Source organism: Pseudorca crassidens, chromosome X (genome assembly GCF_039906515.1).
Source record: "Pseudorca crassidens isolate mPseCra1 chromosome X, mPseCra1.hap1, whole genome shotgun sequence".
Classification (NCBI taxonomy): Eukaryota; Metazoa; Chordata; class Mammalia; order Artiodactyla; family Delphinidae; genus Pseudorca; species Pseudorca crassidens.
The window spans coordinates 92,115,701-92,127,970 of NC_090317.1; the positions used below are offsets into that span (position 1 = coordinate 92,115,701).

At 36.6% G+C, this 12,270-nt stretch overlaps 1 protein-coding gene across 6 annotated transcripts in view; it reads right to left on the reverse strand.

Moving 5' to 3' along the window:
- Positions 1 to 12,270, reverse strand: part of JADE3 (jade family PHD finger 3) — a 151,783-nt gene that overhangs the window by 47,345 nt on the left and 92,168 nt on the right. For all 6 annotated transcript variants that reach the window (XM_067722812.1, XM_067722808.1, XM_067722813.1 and 3 more), the window contains one exon: positions 6,706 to 6,863. In XM_067722812.1, the coding sequence (XP_067578913.1) occupies positions 6,706 to 6,863 (158 nt within the window). The remainder of the gene's footprint in view (positions 1 to 6,705; positions 6,864 to 12,270) is intronic.

Here is a 12,270-nt window from a genome sequence, read left to right on the forward strand (position 1 = left end):
AGGAATATCCCACATGCCATGGAGCAACTAAGCCCGTGTGCCACAACTACTGAGTCTGCACTCTAGAGCCCACGAGCAACTACTACGCTCATGCGCCACAACTACTGAAGTCCATACGCCTAGAGCCCATGCTCCACAACAAGAGAAGCCACCACAATGAGAAGCCCGCGCACCGCAATGAAGAGTAGCCCCTGATTGCCTCAACTAGAGAAAACCCGTGTGCAGCAACAAAGACCCAATGCAGCCCAAAATAAAATAAATTTAAAAAAATTTATCACAAAATCAAGGAATGTCATCGTGCTTTTAATGCACACTGACAATTTTTTAAATTTGGAAGGCAGGAAGAATTTTTACAATTGAATAATTATTAGTGAACATTTATTTTTATATGAAGGTAATACACTATCGTTATTTTAAATCTAAAAGCAATCATTGCAAGGGTTTGCTATGAAACATTTACATTTGTTTAGATTTGGCAGTTATGTCAGAAGAAAATACTTTTATTTGTGGCTTTTGAGAATAAAGCTACATCTTTTAATTTCAAAAACTATCTAAGTATACTCTCAATAGTGTAAATAACCAAACTTTTACCAGGCACCTCCTTAACTTCTACAAAATTTGTAACCTATGAAAAAAACCCAACAAAGACATAAAAAAGAAACACTAACATAAAAAGTTGTAAAATTAACCAATAAAAAAGGAACATATATGGTATTTTCCCATATAGTGGGAAAAAGTAACGTATTTGGACAGAGTGAAGCATAAAGTAGAGAAATTAGCATCTCAGTTCAAAGTAGGAAAAACTTTTGAAAAGTCACCTTGGTATATTTGTGAAAAGGGACTTAAAAAGATGGAACTGGGATTTCTTGGTGATTCAAGAACTGTGTTTTCTTTCATAGCAGCCTGGTGGAACCAAGGTGGGTAAGGTTGGGATATAGTGTCCATTGCTTTCAAAACGGAAGCTGCTCAACAGATGGAGCTGGGATACATGGATATCCACAAGCAAAAGAATGAAGTTAGACCCCTAACATCTCATGCTGTACACAAAAATTAACTTAAATGGATCAAAGACCCAAATGTAAGAGTTTTATAAAACTACAGAATTCTTAGGAGAAAACATAGGTATAAAACTACATGATCTTGGTTTAGGCAATGATTTCTTAGATATGACACCAAAAGGACAAGCAACCAAAAGAAAAAAAATAGATAAACTGAACTTCATCAAAATTAAAAACTTTTGTGTCTCAAAGGACACCATCAATGAAGTGAAAAGACAACCCACAGAAAGGGAGAAATGATTTGCAAATCATATATCTGATAAAAAAACCTGTATCTAGGGACCTCCCTGGTGGTCCAGTGGTTAAGACTCCACACTCCCAATGCAGGGGGCCTGGGTTTGATCCCTGGTCAGGGAACTAGATCCCACATGCTGCCACTAAGAGCCTGCACACTGCAACTAAATGATCCCACATGCCACAGTTAAAGATCCTGAATGGGGCAACGAAAATCCCGTGTGCCTCAACTAAGATCCGGTGCAGCCAAATAAATATTTTTTAAAAACCCTAGACTACGTAAAGAACTTTTACAATTCAACAATAAAAAGACAAATAGCCAAATTTTTCTAATGGGCAAAAGATGTGAATAATTTCTCCAAAGAAGAAATATATATAGGAGGTATGCATCAAAGCACCAAGTAAAAATGGGATATTCTAGAACTGCTGGTCAGGGGACTTTGTCACCCTTTTCACTAAAGGGTTAGATTTTCAGCAGCCAAAGGCAGCCATTCCAAAGTGAATGTGATAGAACATAAAGAGGTGAACTGAGATGATTCACTTTGCAGTTTGAACAGTAGTGTTTCACAGAAAGGGAAAAAAGATCAACCTTGTATTTTTCTGACCACATAAAGGCTTCTTCTCTTTGTAATAAAGCAGAAAAGCTCTCTTCCAAAAAGAATATACAACTGACTAATAAGCACATGAAGAAAAGATGCTCAACATCATTAGCCATCAAGCAAATGCAAATCAAAACCACAATGAGATATACTTCATACCTACTAGGATGGCCACAATAAAAAATACAGACAATAACAAGTGTTGGCTAGGATGTGGAGAAAATGGAATCCTCATACAATGCTGGTAGGAATGTACAGTTGATCTTTGAACAAGACAGGGGTAATGGGCACTGACACTTCATGCAGTCAAAAATTCACACATAATTTACAGTTGGCCCTCCACATCTGTGGTTCTGGATCTGTGGATTCAACCACCCACAGACTGTGTAGTACTGTAGTATTTACTACTGAAAAAAAACCACGTATAAGTGGACCCGCACAGTTCAAACTCATGTGGTTCAAGGGTCAACTATAATATCTTTTGGTTGTTTGCTAATTTTCTTTCCTAATACCCACCTGCTTTCCTCTTTCCTTCCTTCATCCTATTCTCCTTACAATAGTAAACGTATATTGAAAACCTACTATTTGACGGTAAGGGTTCTGCTCTTGGGTAGCTTATAGTCACATTTGTTGTCTTTCTTCCTTTTCTCTTCTAATCACATACTGTTGTGCCTTCATGTGCCCACTACTACATTTTATTACCATCTATACACTCCTTTATTTGTGATGATTGTTTATATATTTAAACATATATTTATAATTACATACATGGATGATACTTTTATTAACATTATTGAGGTATAAATTACATATTAAGCTGCATATATTTAAAATGTACAAATTAACAAGTTCCAACACACATATAAATTTGTGCAACCAGAATTACAACCAAGATAATAAATATATCCATCACCTCTAAAAGTTTCCTTGTATCCTCCTGCTCCACTGGTCACTTCCAAAAAACCACTGATCTGCTGTCACTAAAGCAGGTAGTCCTCGCTTTGCACAGTGGTACTGTACTGTAAAAATGACTGTGCAAACTGAAACTGTGAAAAGCAACCTTAATAATCAATGGGGAAAACTGTGATTGTTCAGTGACCTTTAAAATTTTTGTCAAAGCATTTTACTCTCTTACTGTTGGCTATAACTATATAGGAAAATAAAAAATAGTAAAACCAATATGTATTTAATACACTATAATTTGAAACACTGAGAATTTAAACTCTTTTATCTCTTTGTAAAAACTTATCAAGAGTACAGTGCTTGACTCCTTCTTTTAATTACAAAATTTATGACACAGAGCAAGCACCTTTTCTATGTCTTGGCAAGTTGTCATACTGCTTTATGAACTTGGATCAGTTTCCAACATTTGTCCTTTGTGCTTTGACTGTTGAAAAAATTTCTGAGAGTTCCATTAATGTGCAGTTTTTTTCTGGCATCATTTTCTCTGGGGCATCTTCATTCTTTTCATCACAATCACTTTCTTTATGTCCATAAGTTTGCCTTCATTAAGTTCCTCTAGCTGCATATCTAGTTCCTCTCAAACTGCAACAGTGTATCCACATTCCCATGGTCAACTATTTATTCTATAACTACATTTAGTTTGATTCAAATTTCTCTTCCAGTATCATCACTTTTTATTTCTTTAAATGTTTGGAAGAATTTTCCAGTGAAAGCATCTGGGCCTGGAGGTATTTTTAGGGAGAGTTTTTAATTACAAATTCAATTTCATTAACAGTTATGGGGCTCTTCAAATGATTATTTCACACTGGGTAAGTTGTGGTAATTTGTTCAGGTAACCCTCAGGAAGGCAGGAAAAAGAAACGAGAGAAATAAAAAACAGAGAACACACACATACACACATAATAAAATAAAATGGCAGACTTAAGCCCTAACATATCAATAATTACATTAAGTGTAAATGGCCTAAACCCATTAAAAGTCAGAGGTTGGCAGAATGGATTAAAAAACATGATCCAAATATATGCTGTCTACCAAAAACACACTTAAAATATAAGCATATAAGTAGGTCAAAAGTAAAATAATGGAGAAAGATATACAGTGCAAACGTTACTCAAAAGAAAGCAAGAGTGACAACATTAATATCAGATTAAGTAGCCTTCATAGCAAAGAAAATTACCAGAGACGGGGAGGAATATTACATAATGAAGAAACGATCAGTCCACCAATAAAACATAGCAATAGTAAATGTATGTGCACCAAACAACAGGGCTGCAAAATATCTGAAACAAAAACTGATTGAACTGAAAGGAGAAAAACACAATTCCCCGATTATAGCTGGAGACTTCAACCTCTGTCAGTAAGTGATAGAACAGACAGAAAATCATCCAGGATATAGAAGAACTCAACACCATCAACTAACAGGACTGAACTGACATTTATAGAGTGTTCCACTCAGCAGCAGCAGCACAGGCATTGTTTTCAAGCACCCACAGAACATGTACCATGATAGACTGTATCTTGGGTCATAAAATAAACCTCAACAAATTGAAACAAATTGGAATTATACAGAGTGTTCTCTAATACAATGGAATCAAAACTAGAAATCAGTAATAGAGAGGTAAGAAAATATCCAAATAAAGTATAATAGAGAGATAAGAAAATATCCAAGTAAAGTAAAAACCACACTTTTAAATAAAAGAAGTCCCAAGGGAAAAAAAGAAGGTGAAAGAAGTCTCAAAGGAAAAAATACACTAAAGTGAATGAAATGAAAATACAACACACCAAAATGTGTGGGACATAGCTAAAGCAGTGATGAGAGGAAAATTTTTAACACTAAATGCTCATATTGGAAAGAAGAAATGTCTCAAATCAACAAGCTAAGCTCCCAATTCAAGAAACTATAAGAAGAAGAGCAAAATAAATCCAAAGCAACTAAAATAATTGAAGTAATAGAGAGAAGAGCAGAAATAAATTAAAAACAGAAAAGATAATGAAACAAAAAGATGGCCTTGTGAAATGGTCAGTAAAAATGACCAACCTATAGCAAGTAAAAAAGGAGATAAAAATTGCCAATATCAGGTATGAAAGGGGGGATACTATTGTTTCATTTGCTTTAAGTGTACTCATAATTGCTCACTGAACCATTTTTATGATGGCTGCTTTTAAGTCTTTGTTAGATAATTCTAATATCTGTCACCTTGGTACTGGCATCTACTGATTATCTTCAAGTTGAGATCTTCCTAGTTTTTGATATGAGTGATTTTTTTCACTGGAGATTGGACATTTTGGGGATTATGCTATGAGACTCTGGATCTTCTTTAAAACTTTTGTTTTGACTGGCTTCCTCTGACACTGCTCTGGATGGAGATCAGGTTGGGGGTGGATATCATCTCATCACTGCCAGGTGATTGTATATGTCCTGGTTCACCATTTGGCCTGTGTTGACATCCGGGGCAGGGACTCTTTGTTACTACTGGGTGAAGCTGAGAGTTCTGGCTTCCCATTAGGCCTCCACTGATACCTCCTTTGCTGGGATTGATAAGAGCACCTTACTCCCTATGTGGCCTCCACTGATACCATGGGGTGGGGGGAGCAGGTGTCCTCATTACCTCTAAGGAGTGGTGAAAGTCTCCTCTGATAGTATGATAGATGGGAGGGAGAGGGATGCATCATTAATGCTGGTTTAAGGTGGAAGTCTAGGCTCCCCAGTTACTGCAACAGTATATAAAAATACTGACAATAAGGACATGAAAATGCCTGACTCCTATGTTCATTCATGATGCTGTTGTGATTTCTAGGAGGATGGTGGCAATGATGATGAACTAGTAAGGGTCCATAAGTGTACTGGGCAAGACTGTGAAGTTTTCCTTAACAGAACATAGACAGTCTCTCTGTGGGTGGGACAGCCTGGGCTTGGGTTTTTAGAAGTGATTTGACAAGCATTTCTGGAATATGACTAAGACCTAAGAACCTGCTGCTAGGGGCTGAGAATTCAAGAATGTGGTCTCTGACCTTTAAGAACCTAATATGTACTAGAAATAGATAGCTATACAATGAGATGTACCATTTCTCATAGTAACCAGCAGGTCCTACCAGCCCCTTTATCTGATTCTATTCCTTCCCTTTCCTTCCTTCCCTCACTCGCTCAAACTTATACCAAGCATTTTATTTCATGCTGGCCTTTGTGCAAAGCACTGGGAACACAAAGACCAGTAAGAAAAAGTGGCTTCCAAAACCAGTCATTACTCTTGAGGAGCTAAACTTACTACTTCCTCTGTCAGAAAAGTCCTCTCCTACTTAAACTTTCTTCTCAGGTCTTTGCAAATGAAGGCTGTGTGCTTATGGTCAACCTAATTATTCCAGTTACCCCCTTTCATTTGGGTTTATGCATTTTACAAACTCTGTATGTTTTGGTGCTCTGTTTACAGATGCTATCACTATGAAGCCCCTATTAAAATGAAGCAACTTGTCATGCAACTTAATAGGGTTATTATGGGGTTATGTAATTAATGTTCTGCTTCTCTTCAAAGGCTAATTAATAAATGCTACTGATTATTGTGTCAGACTGGGAAATCTTGGTCTCCAAAACCTTATAATTTCAGATTGGACTTCAAACAGTTTTATCCTGTGAATAGGTACATATATTATCCCTAAATAAACGACCTTGACTTCAACTACTGACCTATCCTAGGCTGGTATAATCTGCCATTGGTCTGAGTGAATTGCTGAACATGGTATGTGACTTTGCATTATAAATGTTTAATTAGCCACTCAAAGTCTCTCCTCAAGCAGCACACAGATAACCATAAGAGCATTCATCCCGTAAATCAAAGATACAAGCATAAAAATACCTGAGGGAAGGCTGTGGAACAGCGTCTGGACTGGCTGGTACCTGGACTCCCTTTTCCCATTCTTCCTTCCATGTATCCGCAAAGAGGTAATAACTGTCAGGATTAATATGGTGAGAGTCTGGAAGTTTCATCGCACTGATAAGGTCCTTCCGGAATACCTGGGAAGACATTGCATACACCTTGAGAAGATCATCACTATGGAACTAACACCATTTAATGTTCTCCTTTTAAAAAGACCATCCCCACCCACTCTGCACTTCAACAAGAGAGACATCTCTTAACTTCGTAAATGGCCAGATCAACTTCTATTTGTAAAGAGTCTGAAGTATTGACAGGGAAGCCAGCTTGTTCTGGATTTAATAAAGAGTAAAGGGGTACTTCCTGAGTTATTTTTCTGGGCTCCTTGAATTTAAATCAACAATACAGGTTACTCTTAAAGAGTCTGCGTAAAACAAACAATCCTTAACTCTCTCAAATTAAGCAACAAGTATCCTATGATAACTTATAATCCAGAGGAATGGATAAAGATGTGGTACATATATACAATGGAATACTACTCAGCCATAAAAAGGAACGAAAGTGGGTCATTTGTAGAGATGTGGATGGACCTAGAGAGTGTCATACAGAGTGAAGTAAGTCAGAAAGAGAAAAGCAAATATCGTATAATAACGTACATATGTGGAATCTAGAAAAATGGTATAGATGATCTTATTGGGAGACTGGGATTGACACATATACATTATTGATACTATGTATATATAAAATGGACAACTGATGGGAAAATGCTGTATAACACAGGGAACTCACCTAGTACCCTGTGGTAACCTAAATGGGAGGTAAGTCCAAAAGGGAAGGGATAACTGTATGTGTATGGCTGATTCATTTTGTGGTGCAGTGGAGGCTAATACAACATTGTAAAGCAACCATACTCCAATAAAAATTAATTTTAAAATAAATAAATAACTTATAATCGTTTATTTAGCTATCACCTAATTTTAAAATTTACTTAGACATAATTTTAGTCTTACAGAGAAGTTACAAAAATAGTACAGAGCTCCCATATACCCTTCACATAGTTCCCTCTAATGTTAACATCTCACATAACCAGAGTACAATTACCTAAACCAGGAAATTAACATTACTATAATACTATAATTAATCTACAAAACTTATTCAAATTTTACTAATTTTTCCCCTAATGTCCTTCTGTTCCAGGATTCAATCCAGGATCCCACACTGCAGCAGCTGTCATGTCTCCTTAGTATCCTCCAATTTGTGATAGTTTCTCAGTCCTTCCAGACCTCGACACTTCTGAAGAGTACTGGTCATATATTTTATAGAATGTCCCTACAATCTGGGTTTGTCTGATGTTTTCTCACCGAGGTTATTCAGTTTTGAGCAAAAATGCCATAGAAAGGTTGCTGTGACCCTCTTATCCCATTATATCAGGAATGTATGATCTCAATGTCTTATTAGTGGTGATGTTAAACTTTATCAGTTGGTTAAGGTAGTGTGTCTCGCTGGTTTTCTCAGCTGTTAGGTTACTATATTTTCCTTTGTAATTAATAAATATCTTATAGGAGATACTCTGAAATCATAAAAACATCCTGTTTCTCCTCAAACTGTCATGGACTAATTTTAGCATCCACGAATAGATACCTTGCCTGTAACAGTTATTACTGTGGTATTCTAATGGTGATTTTCTATTTCCCTCAGTTCTACATTTATTAATTGGAATTCCTCTGTAAAAGAGACCTGCCCCTTCTCCCTTATTTATTATTTGTTTGTTTGTTCATTCGTTCGTTCATTCATTCATTCAATTATTTATTTATATCATTATAGACTCATGGATCTATTTTATTCTTTGGGTTACAATTCAGTATTATTGTTGTTTATTTTGATGCTTAAATTGTTCCACCTTTGGTCACTGGGAGCCCTTTCAGTTTGGCTTGCACCTGTGCTCTTTTGACACATCCCACCCCTTTCTGAGTATTTCCTTAACTTCCTGCATTACAACATACCCCAGGCGTGTTAATATCCTCCACCTGATTATAAAAGCTATTGATTTTTATATGTTAACTTCATATCCTGCCACCTTACTAAATTCTTTTATGGCCTGAGTTAGTTTTATCATTGACTTTCCTAAGGTTTTCTAAATATACTATTGCATCATCTGCAAACAGAATTTTGCATCATCTTTACTTGGTCTTATGTCTCTAATTGGTTTCTCTTGTTTAACTGCACTGACTAATACCTCTACTGATATTTGGAATAGTAATGGGGATAGTGGGCATATCTGTCTTCTCACTGAAATTAGTGGAAATGCCTCTAGTGTTTCCCCATGAAATAAGATACTAGGTTGAAGACTATGTCATATTTATGTTATAATGTTAAGAAAGTATCTTACAGTTCCTATTTTCTTGAATGTTTTATAATGCCTAAGTACTGAATTTTATTAAAGACTTCTTTAGCATATATGGAAATAATTATATAGTTCTCTCCTTAGATATATTAATATGCTATATGATAATATTAGATTTCTTAATACTGAAACTTGCATTTCTAGAATGAATATCTATTTGGTCATGATATATTATTTTCTTAATATGGTATTATATTCGTTTTCTAATATTATTTTTGTATCATTCTCATGAGTGATATTTATCTGCAGTTTTCTTTCTTTCCTTTTTTCTGGTATTGTCTTTGTCTTTTAGATTTAGGTATCAGCGTTTTGCATGCTTCATAAAGGGAATTAGGACATTTTCCTTGCGTTACAATGCTCTAGAATAATCTGAGAATTATTGGGACTATCTGGTCCCTATGAAACCATCTGGACTTGGTGCTTTTTAGTGGGGTAGTTCCTTATTAATTTTCTCTACCTTTTTGGAAATTGATCTCTTTAAGCTTTCTACCTCCAATGGGGTCAATTTTGGTAATCTGTATTTCCATGGTAAGTTATCTATCTTATCCAGGTTTTCAAATTTATTTGTACAGAGGCTTGCAAAGTATACACAGTTACAGCAACCTAAGTGTCCATCGACAGATGAATGGATAAAGATGTGGCACATATATACAATGGAATATTACTCAGCCATAAAAAGAAACGAAATTGAGTTATTTGTAGTGAGGTGGATGGACCTAGAGTCTGTCAAACAGAGTGAAGTAAGTCAGAAAGAGAAAAACAAATACCATATGCTAACACATATATATGGACTCTAAAAAAAATGGTTCTGAAGAACCTAGGGGCAGGATGGGAATACAGGAATAAAGACGTAGATGTAGAGAATGGGCTTGAGGACATGGGGAGGGGGAAGGGTAAGCTGGGACGAAGTGAGAGAGTGGCATGGACTAATTTATACTATCAAATGTAAAATAGATAGCTAGTGGGAAGCAGCCACATAGCACAGGGAGATCAGCTTGGTGCTTTGTGACCACCTAGAGGGGTGGGATAGGGAGGGTGGGAGGCAGATGCAAGAGGGAGGAGATATGGGGATGTATGTATATGTATAGCTGATTTACTTTGTTATAAAGCAGAAACTAACACAGCACTGTAAAGCAATTATACTCCAATAAAGATGTTAAAAAAACATAATGGAAAAGAATATGAAAAAGAATATATATATGTATAACTAAAGTCACTTTGCTGTACAGCAGAAATTAACATTGTAAATCAACTATACCTCAATAAAATAAAAAAAAATGCTTTTCCAGGAAGAAAAACAAAAACAGAAACAAAGTATAGACAGCTCCACTTTGCACAGCAGTGTGCACAGGGGTGAGGAGGACACAAATGATATGCTTACTGTGGCAGCCAAGAGGCTCCCAGTGCGAGCCTTAACCTTACCCCTGGCAAAGGATCCCTAGCTGTGTGGAAAGTTCAAAGGCCAGAGGTAGGGGATGATGATATGGGTACAGCTAAAACTTGGACTTACAGAGACAAAGAGATTCCCTATAGTCCATTTTCTGCACCTTAAGCACAGTCAGGTACTGACAATATGGGAATGAATACCCATCTAAAGTTTGATGTACAGTTATCCTCTGACTGAATGGGCTCCTGCGTGATTGACAGGCACAGAAATGTACTCACAAGCCTGGGAACATGACTTAAATTGCTGTGGCAACTTAGGCTTTGTGATTCTGCCTTTTCAAGAACAGGAAAGAAGAATGCCATGAGTTCTTCAGCTAACCTGGTACTGATTTCACTGATGAAGGCCCAGTTAATGCCTAAACAATGAGGGAATAAACTTTCATATAAAAGCATACATACACTGATATATACCTCACCTACTAAGTGCTAATTCTGAAAAAAAAATCAAACAACCACTTGCAGGTTTAAGGTAAATGTGTCTACATCTCTGGATTATCAAAGGAAGAGATGCCATCAAGCAAACATTTTAGCCTTTAATGCTAATCAACGTTCTCTGAAGAGAAACACTGTCCAAGTTATCTGTAACACGAAAGTTGAAGCACAGTGCATGGTACAAGAAAGCAATTAATTCTCAGTTGGTGTAGTTCTGTTTAAACTGACATTTCACAGAGTACAGGACTGAACTATCACATAATCGAATAATGTCATTTAAATGCATAAGGACTCATTCCATTTGCTATTCTGCAGGGACAACTCTACAAATGCCTGTTGGTTTCATTTAGGGAAGATTTAGAATGAATAATATGACCTGAGCAGGAAACCAACGTTAAACATGCTGGTGTCGAGGTGGCAACAAAATGACTTTCCTACCAAGAATCCTAACCAATTAAAGTTAATTGGGTACTGTGCAGGGAGAAAGCTAAGTCTATAGGAAACAGAAAACCGGTGGTTTACTACATAATGCTTTGTATAAGGAGGTAAGAGAGGATCACAGACATATCCATTAACATGTTTTGCACAGAGCTCAGTGTTCTGGGTGGCTAGTTGGAGAAACTGAATCACCATTTTGCTGAACACTCTGATCCATTTCTATAAATTACCAGAGTGCCTTTAATGAGACAGTGGTTAAGACACGGTGGCAATTTACAATTGTGCTCAACTACTGCCTGTGGGAAATCCTACCTTAGCTCTGCAAAGAATACTAGAGCCAAGTATTTTTCAACCTCATAAAATATTTCATTATTTTCCATACAATACACTTCTCAAAATAAATCAACTGATTGCAAAATCATGCTTTGGGATTAACAATAATCACACAGCATAAGCCATGTCTTCATACTTGATATAACTGCTTATGAAAGTCTGTTTTGTAGAGTTTCCTAAGTAGCCTGGAAACATATTGCAGTGGGCTGAACGGTGGCCCCCCAGAAGATATGTCCACATCCAAATTTCTGGAACCTGTGAATGTTACCTTATGTGAAATGGGATCTCTGCAGATATAAATAACTTAAGGATTCTGAGATGAAAGGATCATCGTGGAATATCCAGGTGGGGCTTAAATCCAATAAAAAGTGTCTTTATAACAGAAAGGCAGAGGGAGATTTGAGACAGAAGAGGAGAAGGGATTATGACCATGGAGGCAGAGACTGGAGTGATTCATTAATCCACAAGTCAATAAATGCTGATAGCTATCAGAA